The 15,308-nt window shown below is 39.4% G+C and overlaps 1 protein-coding gene across 1 annotated transcript in view; it reads right to left on the bottom strand.

The window, feature by feature from the left end:
• Window positions 1-15,308, bottom strand: part of LOC124155241 — a 56,914-nt gene that overhangs the window by 26,889 nt on the left and 14,717 nt on the right. The window contains exons 4-11 of the mRNA XM_046528958.1: window positions 13,741-13,883; window positions 9,442-13,627; window positions 9,241-9,405; window positions 5,833-6,022; window positions 4,801-4,905; window positions 2,363-2,601; window positions 1,877-2,144; window positions 404-759 (exon numbers count right to left, since the gene is read on the bottom strand). Of these exons, the coding sequence (XP_046384914.1) occupies window positions 404-759; window positions 1,877-2,144; window positions 2,363-2,601; window positions 4,801-4,905; window positions 5,833-6,022; window positions 9,241-9,405; window positions 9,442-13,627; window positions 13,741-13,883 (5,652 nt within the window). The remainder of the gene's footprint in view (window positions 1-403; window positions 760-1,876; window positions 2,145-2,362; window positions 2,602-4,800; window positions 4,906-5,832; window positions 6,023-9,240; window positions 9,406-9,441; window positions 13,628-13,740; window positions 13,884-15,308) is intronic.

Genomic DNA, 15,308 nt, shown 5'->3' with positions numbered 1-15,308 from the left:
ATTAAATATTTGTATTGATATCAGTTCATCCCTGATACAGAACCAAGAAGGCAATAAATACTTGCTTGCCTGGGCCATGCAGATAGTGATCATGAATCTTAACACTCATTATCAATAAGAGAAGTTATATGATATTGCAAAAAGGGCAATTTGAGACCTTGCAGTAAGTAAACCATTTTTATGGGCAAAATGCAAAAAAATCTTATATGCCGACAAAATTAAGCAAGTTTGTAGGCATGAATATGGCCACACTCTACAAGAGAGAAATACTACATAAATAGGTAGCAGGTAGTAGAGATGGAAAGGGTAAGAAAAGGAGGATGAAAGAAGGATAAAAGAAGCAAAGATGCAACAGAATGAAAACAAAGCCAGACCACTGAAAAAGTAATAAAAAAAGCCATACCTAGTTGAAGAGTGCCGGTTGGTTGATCTTTTTGAATTATATTTTTTGCGACATTCTTTTCAGTATCAGCATTACTAGTGTTCACAGCTGCTGCACCTTCGACTACCTCTTCCTCCTCCTCCTCCTCTTCTTCCTCTTCCTCCTCCTCTTCTTCCTCCTCAACTTCTTCTTCCACTTCTTCCTCTACTTCTTCAACCTCTTCTTCTTCTTCATATTCCTCCACCTCTTCTTCCTCCTCACTTTCTTCATCAGCTGTTATTAGTCTAACCCCATCCTGAGGCTGGTAAATGGGATTACTAGTAGTTTCAACTTGACCGTCGAGTCTCGTTAGATTTTGACTGACCTGAGAAGTTTGCCTAGAAGACAAAGTACATTCTAGCAAATCAAAGTGGCATACGAGGTAGCCGTAAATTAAGGATGATAAAGGATAATACATACAAAAATACTACAATTAACATCTCTGTTGATTGTGTCATTCTGTGGCAATGAATGTATCGCGAATGCCTTTTATATTATGCCTATACCTTCAACAGACAATAAATGATAGTTATTCCTCAAAGAGACAATAAAACCAGAGATCAAGACCCAGTCCTCATTAACATAACTATGTAGCAGCAGATGCCAAGGCAATTAATTATATTTAAAACTCAGCTGAGGAAAGTCTATTCCCAATTTATACATGAATAACATTTAGTACCAATATGGTGTCCTTTCATAGAACAAGAATCCCCAAAAAGGTAAACCACAATAGGTTAATTAGTACATAGTATGTAGCATGACCTGGTGCTATAGCAGCTCACGGAATGGCAAGTGACATCATGGCAAAATTAGCAGAGCTGGAACACACTTTCCTTAACTTTTTTTAGAAGAGAAATATTACTCTGTGTGTTTTTTTAATGCAAGTTATTATTTATATTTGATTACAATTTTTTCTGCTACCAATGCATACACTTGAAATTTTGTAGCAACAAAACTGATAAAAGTGTTATTTGACTATTATGTCTTCAGTTAACCAGTGCTGGAACGCCATTCCGGCACCATGACACCACTGTGTAACCCCTCACAGGAAGATAGCAAACTGGAAATATCAGAAGCTGACTTTCAATGACTGACGCGACTATTTTTTTTAAGCATTCAAGAAAGCTATGGAAAAGCAGTAATCGAACTACCAGCTTTATGATAATTCTCACACGGTTCCAATAATATTAAAATTCCATGGCTTTCTTGAATGGGTAAAGATACTGAGTCAAAATCTGGGATTAATTAATGATAACAATTGTCAGAAGGCATGGCCATTGAGAGAAGTGGAGCTTACCAAGAAATGTTGATCAATTTAATCTAGTTCAAGGGTATCTCAGCCTTATACTTGCAAATTACATTAACAAATCAATACTAGAGCCCAAACAATTCAATCAATTTCAGCAAAAAATTAAAGTATGTATGTATATTTAATAAAAATTCTCAATAGCTTACAAAGGCTGCTGTACTTCTTCTTGATCTGAATCACTGTCTGAGCAATAGCTGTATCGATCTTCTTCAAAGTTGTAATACCAGCCTCGGCCCCTGGGCATATCGTCTAGGGGCCGTGCAATTATTCTTTCCTCAGGAGCAGTTGGAGTTGGCAATGGCTCTTCTTTCATCTCATTGGCATCCACATGGTCACTCTCTTCACCCTTCTCTGAGGCTCGACTGGATCTGCTTTCTTTAGATGAAGCTGTTCCAGAAGCACTGGCTTCTATATCTTAGAAATATGAAAGACCAATAAAAATATTAATGGATCACAAAAATTGAATAGGATATTATAAAGCTTCAATGGAGGTATCAGAGAATATTCATACCATGGCTCATTATCCCCATAAATATAAAGTAATGGTACCCAAATAACAAAAGCATGGAAGAAAATTATAACAAGTTTTCAAAACCAACATTTTTTGCTTATCCCAATACGGCAAAACTTACCGGCTGGAGCAACGAGATATAAGAAGACAGGGGTGCCATTACTGGTTACATCATGCTGAAGCAATGTTAGCTCATCATTGGAAGCAAGTCTCCGTCCAATTATCCACCGCTGTACACCGATAGGAATTTCAAAATCTTGTTCAACTCGTGCCTTAAGTTCACCCACAGTCATAGAGGGACTAACAACCACAGGTATAGGGCCCAGATGTGAAACTTTATCTTCCACATACATATCTATTCTGTAAGTTAATAGAGGTTACAAATTTAATAAAAACACAAGAACTGAACTGTTCATAAATCATGACACAGTTTGTTTTCTGCTAGGAAAACAAAGGTTTTTATCATTATTAGCAGCCTGAAAAAATTATTTCAATTTTGGAAAATTAAAGCCATCTACATTCTACAGTAGGCTTCAATTAGTGCAAACAAAGTTTTCTGTAGTAAAATTTTGTATGCAGGAATCAAAATGATGGTCTACATAAAATGTACATCAATGGAAGGAGAAAAAAATTACAGGGAATTTATAAGCATATAGAAAAATTGTATACCTAATCCCAGTAGAAACACAAAAAACATGCCTTCAACATGGCTTGGCGAAAGATCATATATATATTAGAGATGCACAAATAGTACCCGTGAATACTCAAACACCTTCAATACGAGAAAGTATTTGATATTTGAGATCTCGAATAATTATGCTCAAAGTACGTTCTCCAATAATTATGCTCAAAGTACGATCTTGAATACCTCTAATATGTACTTTGAATTTCGTGCCATACACTGTCGCACGCACGTCGTATGTAGTTAACTCGGAAGAGCGTAGGGGACTCTAGTTGTTTAGTGCATGCAGCACCGTTTTAGGCAAATTGACAAATTACATCAAATTCACGGATTAGTGATGAAAAGATATCGTTCGACGTGAAGAACCGAAAATGATCGGAGGAAAAAATCTGAAAATCCCCGGTTTTCCCCATGAAATCCCTCAAAAAAATTAAAAATGGCGGGCAAAAATATCGACTTTAGGGGCACCTTCCGCTATGCATTGAGCTACTGCTCCCGAACCGTTCCACTCATCGGAAAGATCATCACGAATTCGAAGACTACAAGAATGCGGGCTTCCCTTGACGTCAGTTATGTTTCTATATACTAAATGACGGCTCCGCAATGACACATCAAAGTTGATAAAGGATCGAAATTTTCATTTAAATATTGGAAAAAAAAACAGCATATGCCCGGGCCCTTGGCTGAATGCATCAATACACCAACATTCAAAAAATTATTTTCACCACTTCTCATTCTATGCTCATCCAGGATGAACCCACAAGAACAGTCTTTTTCAAATGATGAGGCATCTACCGGAACAGAAGCATGCCATAACATTAGCTGCCTCTGACTAAAGTTTATTGTAGACATAACTATACCACAGCGCGATGCTATCAAGCAATTGATTGATGTTATCCCACTTGTGAATAGCATTATTAATTTTCTAGAAATTATAAAGAAGTTTTTGAATTTTCATCTACAAGGTTTTGTCAACGATTTGCTGTTTCCCAGTAAAAGTTGGTTTAATCTTCTAGAAAAAGAACAATTATTCCCTTTTGCCACAATTCTTGATGTACGATTCAAATCAGTGATTTCCAAGATTCAAATAAAGTTAATGATAAAAATTCAGTTGGCTTTGGAGATGACAAGTCTGTCTAAACAAAGTCACCCAACAAAAAGAGATACCTTAGGAAAATTGCAACCGAAAATAGCTGATGTAAAGCAACAACAATCAATGTGGGGAATTTATTCCAAATAAAAAAGTTTATTTTAAAAATGTATTTGATATATAGCTTTTTATTTATACATTCATCATGTGAAATAGAAGAAAATACGTTTGATATTCTTTGCACAATTCTAGTATTGGCGGCATTAGAATATTCGAGGTGTTCGAATATTCGAGCAATGATTTAATAATCAAATTCGATATTCGCATTTGAGAAATCTGCTATTCGACCCATCTCTGATATATATACACATATAGTTCCACCTAACTCCAGTATTTTACCATAGTTTTCAATTATCTTTGCCTTATCATGCATTCAGCACGGTGGATAAGTTTACTAGTATACACAAGAGCTCACATCAGTATATTATATGCAGTGTGTGGATGAAACATGAATATAAAAAACATTATGAATAAAAAGACTTAAGAATGTAGTACGTGGATACAGTAAAGTATTAAGGTGATAAAAAAACTACATTTGTAAGCAAGGATCAAGGAGGTGAGTGTGAATACATGAGAGAGGTAGAAATGACACTAGAGAGAATATATGAAAGGTATTGAGGGATAGTAGGAGCACTTTGGAGGAAATTGAAAATTTGACATCCTAGCCACAATACATAACTAATCGCCAGTGTGTTTTGTAGTAGTACGAAAACACAGACTAACTTACGTGATCTTTGTTGATGCAGAAGAAGATGAACCCACTGAGGATGCACCACAATCTCCTGCTGGATCGTGTGAATTACCAACCAAATTTCGTCTGTTGTTAGCATGCCTAGAAATAGTACAAAGCATCAATACCTGGGGCATTAAAGTAGCAACATTATGACATCACCTACCTTTTATTCACATATGCACAACAAATGATGCCAGCTAGATAATATTAATACGTTATGAATGTAATGCATTAGAATTTAAAGAAATAATAAATTAGACAAATATCAGCTGGAGCTGGAGAAAAATTTGCCAAAGTTGCTCAAGCAAATGACAAATGTTAAAAGAGATTTGCAAGACATGACATGATTATTTCTCTTGTAATGGATGACCTCAATGGTCAGGTCTATTGAAATCCATCTGAAGCAAGTCATTGTTAACCATTAGTCACAGTCAGGCTCTTCAAGAAAAATTGTAATTTCAAATTAAGCATTTTTACATTTACAATCACTGGATCCCAAATAAAAATGTGTTCTGTTTTTCTGCAGCAGTTGATGCTAACAAAAAAACCCTGCCATTGCAGGCATTTTAGTAATAATTATAAACCATAGACAGATATCTTTGATGCCATTACTTGATATTCGGCCTGGAGGTCATAGAGTTATACATACACAGTAATTAAATACTAATAAATTATTACCACTTCCCTTTGGTCGAGTATACTCTCACATGCTTCTATCTCAAAGAATGTGATTTTACTTAGAAGAATTTTTAAGGTTACTAACATTATTAGGACTCATTTAAGCCAAGAACTGCCTCTTTTCCCATGGTTTATGTGAATAAATTTAGTACCATTTGAGTAATTATGATAGCAAATAAGAATATTACCATGTTCCATCATGGATTCATGGAAAAATTGATTGAGTGATTGGTGATGATAGAATTAAAAACATTGAATGATGAATTATGTCTGTAACCACAGTCTAACTAGGATTATATTACAAATCACATTGATTGGAAAATTTAATCAAGCATTTATTCAACACACCTTGTTACTGAGCACTTAATCTTAAGCCTGGCCAACTGTCTGGCTAAAACTGCAGCTGATTCATGCTGTCCACCAGCTATTGCAGCTTCCAACCTTCGAAGCAGTCTTGCAACAGCTAACGTGTCAGGATTCAGTTTTCCTTGTGCTTCTTGATCTGTTAAGCTTCCGCCATCCTCAGGTAAGAGAGATGCTGCATAGTTGAAAAATAAGTGTCTTCAATTTACATAAGATTAAATAAGATTGTAAATTTATAAAAAAATAACATTATATGTTTGTAAATGTATGCCTACTAGTGCCATCTTAGTAGCCAAATTAAGACTTTAATTCAAAGAAAAAGTTGCCCTCACGGTAATAGGAGCAACATCAAATATTAAAGAATATATTTGGTTAGCATTAAAGACTCCCATGATTTTTGAGACAATAAATCAGATACATAATTTATAAACAATGAGCATGAACTGTGAAACACAAGCCTTTAAAATTTAAAAGGAATACAATGCATGAAAACTTGAGAATTATATTCCTATAAGTGTTTCATTTTTATCGGCTGTAGTTTTCTTGGTTGATTGCAAAAACTTTAATGAATCAATGCAGAGATATGTGCAGCATAAATAATTATAATATTATTAAAATAAATTTCAGTAATCTAGCTGGGTATGCAACCTTGCATGACACACTACTTTCCATTTAGTGGCTGCAGATAATAATTGTCTTGGTTTTAAAATCACCGAATACAAATGGATGAAACTTTTTTTAAATTTTCATCAATCAACTATTGGATGTATGCTGTGATAGACTGAGGAATATGGAGAATATGAAAAAATCCTGTAGCATACGAGCTGTATGGAGAGCCTAACATTATATCAATTATGAAGCAAGGAAGACTTCGTTGGACAGGTCATGTATAGCAAATGGGGTAAAGCATGGCAATCGAAAAAGCTTTTGCTAACACTCTAGGAGGGAGAAGTAGAAGAAGACCACAAAAGTCAGAGGCCAGAGTCCTACATGGGCAATAGGGCCGGGTCGTTGACCATGATTAATTGAATATAGACTTTAAAACAATCCCAAAGAGCAAGTGAATAATGCAACGGGAATAACTTAAAAAAAGTTCTGCAGCATTAGCAGCATGTTACATTAAACGTTACTAAACGTTATACACTGTGTGGTCTAACCCAGATAGCACAAAGTAAGAGAGTTAACCGTTTCTTATGGTTTTCTTACGGAAAAAATTGATAAGCAGCTTATCGTAAGCTAAGGGACTTATATAAGGCAAGGGTAAGATGTTAGGGACGTTTAGGTAAGGAATGCCGTCAAATATCCTCAGGCAATGTAAGTCACTTCTGTTGGAGCGCCAAAGGCGGCTGAACAGCGTACTACACATGCTACGCGGCTCATCTCGACATGAATTTAAAGGCTATTGGTGAAATTAAGCGAGTTTTTATAAGGGCTTAACAACTGAAAACAGATTTTCCCGTAAATAGAAAAAATTTAATAACTGCAAGCGACCGGCTAGTGAAGATATAAAGCATAATACAAGTACTCTATCCATGCGGCGGAAAGAAAAAAAATAACATCGAGGTGGAATCGAACGTGCGACCTACGTACCCGAAGTCCTGTACACTATCCCCTACACCGCGGCAGATGTTAAGAGCATGAGGCATAGCTACCAATTAAATATCCAATTATGTAAAAAAAACTTGTTTGGCATGTGCATGAAAAGCTGAAATTATTCAAGGTCCATACATTTAAACATTGATGAATTTTAAATTATGGCTTGATAACCCGATGACTACAATACGTATATTAGATGTTCCTTCCCGCATTTTTATATAATTCTACGTCGGTATTCTTGTGAAATTGTGTTTTTCTTACGACCTTCGTTTCGCTATCAGTTCATAAATGTGAATGATTTTCAAATTATGGCGGTATGATGTTGTTTCTCCTCATAATTTAGAAGCGCCAATAATAAAAACATTGTTTTAATACATAAAGGCCTTAAATAACACTCTGAAACGATGGGATAATAACAGCATCTACGGAAGTGCCTCAAGTTTGGCATCCATTTTGCCATTACTCTGGATGTTTGTCGCCCAGGCCGTAAGAAACCCATAACAAGCTTACTTGAGAAGCAACTTCCTTATTTCTTCCTTTCACCTTATCTCAATGACTTATAATGCGCTAGCTGGGAAGTTTTTTGAGCAAGTTAAATGCTTTGAGTCATCAAAGTGCACAAGCAAAGGTTGAAGTCCCACTACATGGAGATATCAACATCAAACTTTATAAATTACATGCATGAAAAAATTATAAAATTAGATATCTAATGCCAAAATTTTCACAACTTCATAAATCACACAAACAATTAAAGAAGAAACAATAACAGGAAAACAGTTTCATGCAATATAAAATATGCTCACAATAATTATATAATTCCAGCCTTGGAAGTAGCTAAAAAAATCATTTTCTGCAAAACCTTAGGTTGTAGGTTTCCAGGGTAGGCAATATAACCTTGGCTTTAAATGATTTTCTTCACACAAAAGTATATTAAAACAATTAACTATATAGGTTGCTAACAAAAGGTTAAGTTCTCTATGACTTGTTTTACTATTGTTTAGCAATATTAGCTAAATTTACGTATGCTCAATAAATTAATAAATAGACTAGCGATAAAATTATCCAAAATGTAAGATGAAAATAATGCATACCTGATAGAAAGACAATGTAAGGCTAAATAGCATTGAACTAGCTTTTTAGCACACTAGGTTGCACTACTTTTTAAAGATTCAATACTTATTACCCTATAGTGAGTGTAACAAATGAGATAGAAAATAAAAAATTGAAAATATCACAATAACCATAAAATAAGTTCAACAAAGGGTAGCCAAAAGACTTAAGTCATTTTGAGGGGCATCTATGGCTGGCTCCTCTAAATTAATTTCAGTGGATAACTTTTCATTTCATATGTTTGATTCCTTATGCCAAACTCACAAGCAAATGAGTGCATCTCATAGGTGACATTAGAATTGCTTCCAAACAATTGAAAAGCTTTTAACAGATCAAGTGATTTTCATGTTTTGCATTGTAATTTTTCATTCAACATAATGGATTAAGTGTTTGGGGTTCACAGTAATGAATTTGAAACAAAGTTTTTCATAGAACGAATTGAAACAGGTGAAAGCTGCTACAAAAATTTCATTCAAATTTGGTTATTTCACTAATGATCATGTATTTGAATTATGTCAAACTCAGTGTCATTAACTTCCTATTGTCATAATAATTTTCAAATACAGAGACTGATTTAAAAGTCAAAGTATAAATGATCCATATTCATATTCAACACTAATACAACCATGCCATAAATTAAGCTGCTAAGGCGCAATACTTAAAGAAATGTATGTGTTAGTAACATACCATGGTAGTTAGTGGCTTCCCTGAGATGAGGCAGCAAACACTTCACAATATCCTCAGAACTGCTCATGCAGTACAAGGAAGCATTTAAAGATGGACAGCTGAAGCCAAACTGGGTCACAAACCATGGATAAACCTTTGACATGCCCTCCACACAATGCAGGGAAATTCAACCTCTGCACCACAAAACATCAGCCCTTCTACCTTTGAACTTGGCCAAGCCTTTTGGTAGTGTCAGCTGTGCAGCAAGTCGATCCTCCTCATCTTTATTGTCTTCTGACCCTGTGGAATAGCCCTTGGAGGGCTGACTGGATGACACTGGAGGGCATGCATTATCCGCTTCCACAGCTTTACCTCTTGGCTGCTCATCACTCAACGGGTGCAAGGAGTCCTGCCGAGGAGAAGGAAAGGGCCCAGCTGGGGGAATGCCCATTGATGTTTGCCGGACCTGACCAACAGCACCACTCACACGGACCCTCCCAGGTGGTGGAAGGTTGGCGTACACATGCACGGGGAGGCCATTGGCTTCAGTCTTGGTCGCCTCAATACTGGCAAAGTCTCCCGCCTGGATTAGCTCAAAGGTGCCTGCCCCTATGACTTTCCTTTTAAGAGAAGTGTACAAGATGCCATCTTTGATGACTACCTCTCCCTTATTAATCGTTGAGAGTGATGGGGCTGAAGGTGGGGAAGGATACGAGGGGCTATTTATGGAGGAAAGTATGCTCTTGTGAGGAATACCACCAGCAGGAGGGATTCTACGCACTATAGCTGCACTAGTTTGAGCTGAAGATGAAACTTTGGTGCCTGGGGGAAGAGGATGGGGACGAACCTTGATGTTCTCATAAACTGTCTCAGTTGTGACTAGATACGCTTCTGCAACTTTTTCTGGAGGATTTTCAGCAAGCAAGGACGATTGTTCGACCAACTTCTGTTTCTCTACCGATGATTTTTTTATAGCTCCTTTGGAGCGGTGAGAATGAGGGAGAGAATTTTTCATCTCCTTCAGCATGTCTCGAAGCTTTTGCTTCTCTTCACCATCAACTATCCTCTTCTTGTCTTTGCTGAGAGTATCAACAGAGACAGATGCAGGCTTAACAATCACTTTTTTCTTCTCAGACCCAAATCGGGATGGATCATCTTCAGGTTTATCACATGTTATATTTACAGGCAATTTTTTTGGTTCAACTTTCTTCTCAGGTGAGCATTCCAAATTCGTTGCTTTTTGAGAGGTACTATCAGCAGAAGGCGGTTCACTATCTACTTTAGAGGATGAATTTTCTGTGACGTCTTCTTTTTTGAGAGAAAAAAATGCTAAGCGAGCCTTTCGAACTTCATCTACATCAGTTATCACATCTTTACCACAAGTTTCCTCTGGTATTTTCTCTGTTTTCTTCAATGCATCTACAGATTGATGATTCCCACTACTTCCGATGAAGTTTGGAACAGTAAATTCTTTCTTGGTAGTAGAATCTCCCAAAGGTGGTTGAGAATTGATACTATTATCCACTTTACTATCTTTTGTGTCTGCACTGGAATTTGACGATGCTAATTTTACATCACCAACAGTCTTGTTCTCTCCTTTCTTTTCTTCATTCTTTGGAAAATACTTTTGAAGTTCTAGCTCCCAGTTTATGCTTGAGCCACTCACTTTTGCATCAGAATTGGTACTTCTATCGCCACTTTGGGAAACTACTTTACTCTTCATTTCTTCTCCACTGGAGGAATTTTTTTCAGCTGTACCCTGTGAAGACCTCCACATGTTGCAAGCATCACATGTAAGCCTCCACTTTGGATTTTCCAGAGTGCATCGAGGACAAACCCAAACTTTAGGTGGGTCTTCCTTTGCAGGAGAAGATGAATGACCTACATTCAAATCTGAATTATTTATCCCAACCGAATTTGTATCAACCTTATCCACTCCAGAAGAGTTTGCTCCATTTCTCGATACTCTACGACTATTGAGTCTAGCACGGTTTGCATCTAACACTAATGCTTGAACAGTTTCAGCGGTACTTCGTTTTCGCTCCTCTTCCTCTTCAGAATTTTCTTCTTCTATCGCCATTGCAGCTGTGGTTGACACAAATGAAGTAGTCACTCTGGTTTCTCTGCTACTCACCACAGAACCCCCACTAATGGAATTAAACAGGGAAATGAGACTTTTTGTGTTGCCTTTAGTTTGGACAACCATATCTTCTTTGACTAGTGAAGAGCCTAAAGGAAGTGGTTCGGGTTGGGCTACACCTCCAGACCATGCAGCTGCAAGTACAGAGGGTAACTCTGGTTCCGTGTAAAATTTCTCATCTTCAGCTGATGCTGCCTCTCTTTCTTTCTTCCGCTCTTCACTTACAATTGCAGCTGCCTCTCGATCAAGTTCACTGATATTGGCCAATAGTGAAATCACTTGGGAGCGTCTTTTTCCTTGCTCCCCCTGGTCCCCACCAATATCACTTGCTGCTTCATCCACAACATGTTTACTTGAAATCTCAGGACTGTTAGTAACACCTAAAATCGCACCTGGTCTTCTATATCCCACTTCAGGCATCCAATCATCATCATCTTCATCTTCACCAAAACCAACACCATCATCTTCATCCTTTCTTTTCCAAGGTTTCCTCTTCTCAAGACTCTTGAAAAAAGATGGGGTCGGAGACTGGCCAGAATCCTTTTTGGCTGCAGTTGGAGAATCCCGTAAAACGCTTTTTCTTTTATACCAAGGCCTAGGGGAAAGTGTGGCCTTCTGCTCTGAAGTAGCATTACCCATCCCAATTTCACTTGCCTTCTCCACCGATGGCAATAACTGTCCTTTCTCCAACCTCAAATAGTCATTCCTACTGAAATTACTCATATCCTCTCCGATACGGGGGCTACCAGGTGGGCTACCCATTCCCCTTGCTGACACATTATTACCACCCATTGAAACCTTTCCCTTCTCCGCATGAGCACGGAGAATAGCTATATTAGCAATAAGTCGTCTCCTCTCATCAGGAGGCAAGTGACCCCCTTCACCAAAAGCACTCCTCGATCCATCAACAGCCTGAACTTCTTTATCCTCACGAACACAAGCATTCACAGGGGGAGGGGGAGCAGCCCTTTTCCTACGACCAAAGGAACCATAACGGGGTGAAGTTGGAGGAGTACTTTTTACCAGTGGAGTTTTAGGGGCTTCTTTAGGCTGAGGTTGAATGACAGTGGCAGGGATTGCAGGGGTATGTGACTGAGGAGGAGGGGGTGCCTTCCGTTTTCCCTTCACATGACAATAGCCACCACGAGTCCTTGATTCACTTGCACTTCGTCGATGTCGAGAGCCCTGTGAACCATGCTCAGGGTTTTCACTGTTCTTACCAGGATGCTCCAGGGTGTTGGGAAGACTAAGGTCAAATCCAGGAGGCAGAGGAGCTCTCCTTTTCTTTCGACCAAAACTAGATGTTCGGGACTTCAGCGATCCCTCCTTACTTGATTTCACAACACACTTTTCCAAATTTAACTTATTGATTTCCTCCCTCTCCCCTTCCACATCTTCCGCCACATCACTTGACAAAAGCAAGATTTTTCTCTTTAGTTCTGGAGTGGGCTCCACTTCAAAGTCATGCAAACGATACTTTCGTCTCAAAGTTAAATCTTGATCCAAATGGCGACTCCTCTCCCTCAACCTTAACCTATGGCGGTATGTATCTGTGTCTGGGCCACTATCGATCCCCAACTCAAAGTGATTCACCCCCCTGTTGAGGTAATCCGTGGGGGGAACAAAAGCAAAGCTGCTCGTGCTGGCAAGTGTATCAACGCTCGACCACGTGCCAAATTTTGAGGGTAGGCGAGGAGAAGCCGGGAGGTCGAGAACTTCATCAAATGCTTCTTCTTTCTCAGCTTCTTCTCTCTCACAATCTCGGCTACACTCTGCCTGTTCTTCTTTCCCCCTCTTGAACCATCGCAGGAAGGAGAAAAAACCACTCCTCCGCTGTGTAGAGTTAGTCCCATAAGAGTCCTCTCCCTCCCCCACAGACGACGACAAACCACCTCCTCCTCTTCCACTCACACTCTCCGCCTGACCCACAGGGCCTACTGCTCCAACCCCAGTCATAGCAGTCCCCCCACTGCCATCACTTGTCTCAACCCTATCCCTTCCCTTCTTCCCACCCCTCCTCCTCCTATGGGGAACGGTTAAAGAATACTTCACCAACTCTCCCCTTCCTAAAACTTTCCCACCCACCTCTTCATATAGGTGCTCCACAACAGGTCCCTGGGTTTCACCGGCAGTGTGGTCTATGGCATCATACCATTGGTATGCACCATTGGTTTCAGGCTCCTCTTCATCATTGGGAGGAGACACAGTATTCTTGCTTTCCTGCCGATTAACTACCTCCTCCTGGGACGCAGGAACGATAGAAGGTGGCTGAAAGCAGATCACAAATAAGCATCAGGGAGTACTGCTGTTTAGTCATGAAAAATGCAAGTGATTAAAGGAAACAAGGGAGAGGATGCATGATATAGAGAAACTCAACTTACATCTTTCTGTAGTTCAATTTTACTCTCTTTAAGTTCTTTCCTCGCCTCATTTCTTAGGACTTTCAGCTCTTTCTTCTCCCTCCTTTTCTTGGCTGCATCATAGCGAACTTGCTTGAACTCTTCTTCCAGCCACAGCTTTTCGCCTGCACAGGCACATGGGATTGATCAAAAAGGGTATGAGATGCCTTGGCAAATGGCCAGGGTAAAGGGTATGGACTTCCATCTCTTATCCATTCATTCCCCTCCCTCTCTACTCGCTCTCCCACACTCACTCCCCCAAAATCTCTAAAGTATGAAACAAAACACCCCCTCCCTCCCCCGATAGGACCCGTGAATGGGGCAGGATTGAAGGATGGAAAGAAGGGCCGAATAGGTTGGGATCGGAGGAAGAGAAGGAAGTTAATGACACACGATGGGCCCGCTCCCACGGGACGCACGCGAGAGGGAGTGGGTGAAAGACGGAGGGAGCGAATGCGAGGAAGAATGAGAAAGAAAGGAAGGGAGGCGTCGAGAAAGCACGCGGGGAGTGGCCGGGAAGTGGTGGTGTCGGGTGCCGGCGGGGAAAAAAACATGATTTTTCGAAGGGCGGTGGTGGAATGCGGCGCGGGGAAGGGAGCATTTGAACAGCGGGGCCGAGGGACTGGTACCGAGGGAGGTGGGGGAGGGGAAAAGTACGGAAAAAAATGCGAGATTAGTGAGCGCCGAAGGGAGGGGCGAGGGGGAAAGGGTTGAAGGGGTGGGCGCGAGTGACGAAGGGGGGGAAAAAGGGAAGGCTGAGATGATGCTCCTAACATGCTAATTTTAGTTTCTGCCTTCCAGACCTCCTTCAAATCGGAGGAAAATCCCTTCGCGAAGCATTAGCGGGCCCTAAACGCACGGCAGCGCGGCACGAGGTTCATAGACAAGAGTCGACAACTATTCTCCGCCACATGGACTGGTTGAGGCGACGACAGCAAAGTGACTCATTCTCAAAATGAATCCTGAAATTGCACTTGGGAGAAACCCCAAGCCAAAAATCTAAAATAACGTCCTCTGAAAACGGCGGTGCTCTTCAGTCAAGTCCACGGCTCAAGGAAGCGCCTTTGCGAGCTAACAAATAAAAACCACACTTCCTGAGAAGATGGCATGGATGAATTATAAGGAAGATCAGGCGTATGCTATTCTCAAACAGTGAAAGTGAAAATACTATCGGCAGACATGCAAAAAATTTAGCAACGCAAGCATAAATAATGAATTATATGCTTACTAATAAACCACTCCCAATGATTGCGATAGCAAGTAAAGCCGAAGAACCCGTTAGACGCATTAATTGCAAGTTAATACGGTTAATCAATTAATTAATCCACAAATAGGACTAGAAGAGCTAATAAATCAGTTCCTCAAATACATCACCTTGTGCAGAGGGAATAAAATTCTTTAGGAGTAGGTTGCATGGGAATTATAGTAATCGGATATTCCTGTCAGTGGTAAGAGTTCGGTGATGGAAGATGCAATTCCAAAAGAAATCACTTTTGAGGCTATCTAAAAAATAAGTATAATCTGTTCATAGAGAATTTTCCATCGATAAA

Source organism: Ischnura elegans, chromosome 3 (assembly GCF_921293095.1).
Source record: "Ischnura elegans chromosome 3, ioIscEleg1.1, whole genome shotgun sequence".
Lineage (NCBI taxonomy): Eukaryota > Metazoa > Arthropoda > Insecta > Odonata > Coenagrionidae > Ischnura > Ischnura elegans.
Note: the sequence above shows the minus strand (reverse complement) of the source record. Positions and strands in the feature narration are given on the sequence as shown.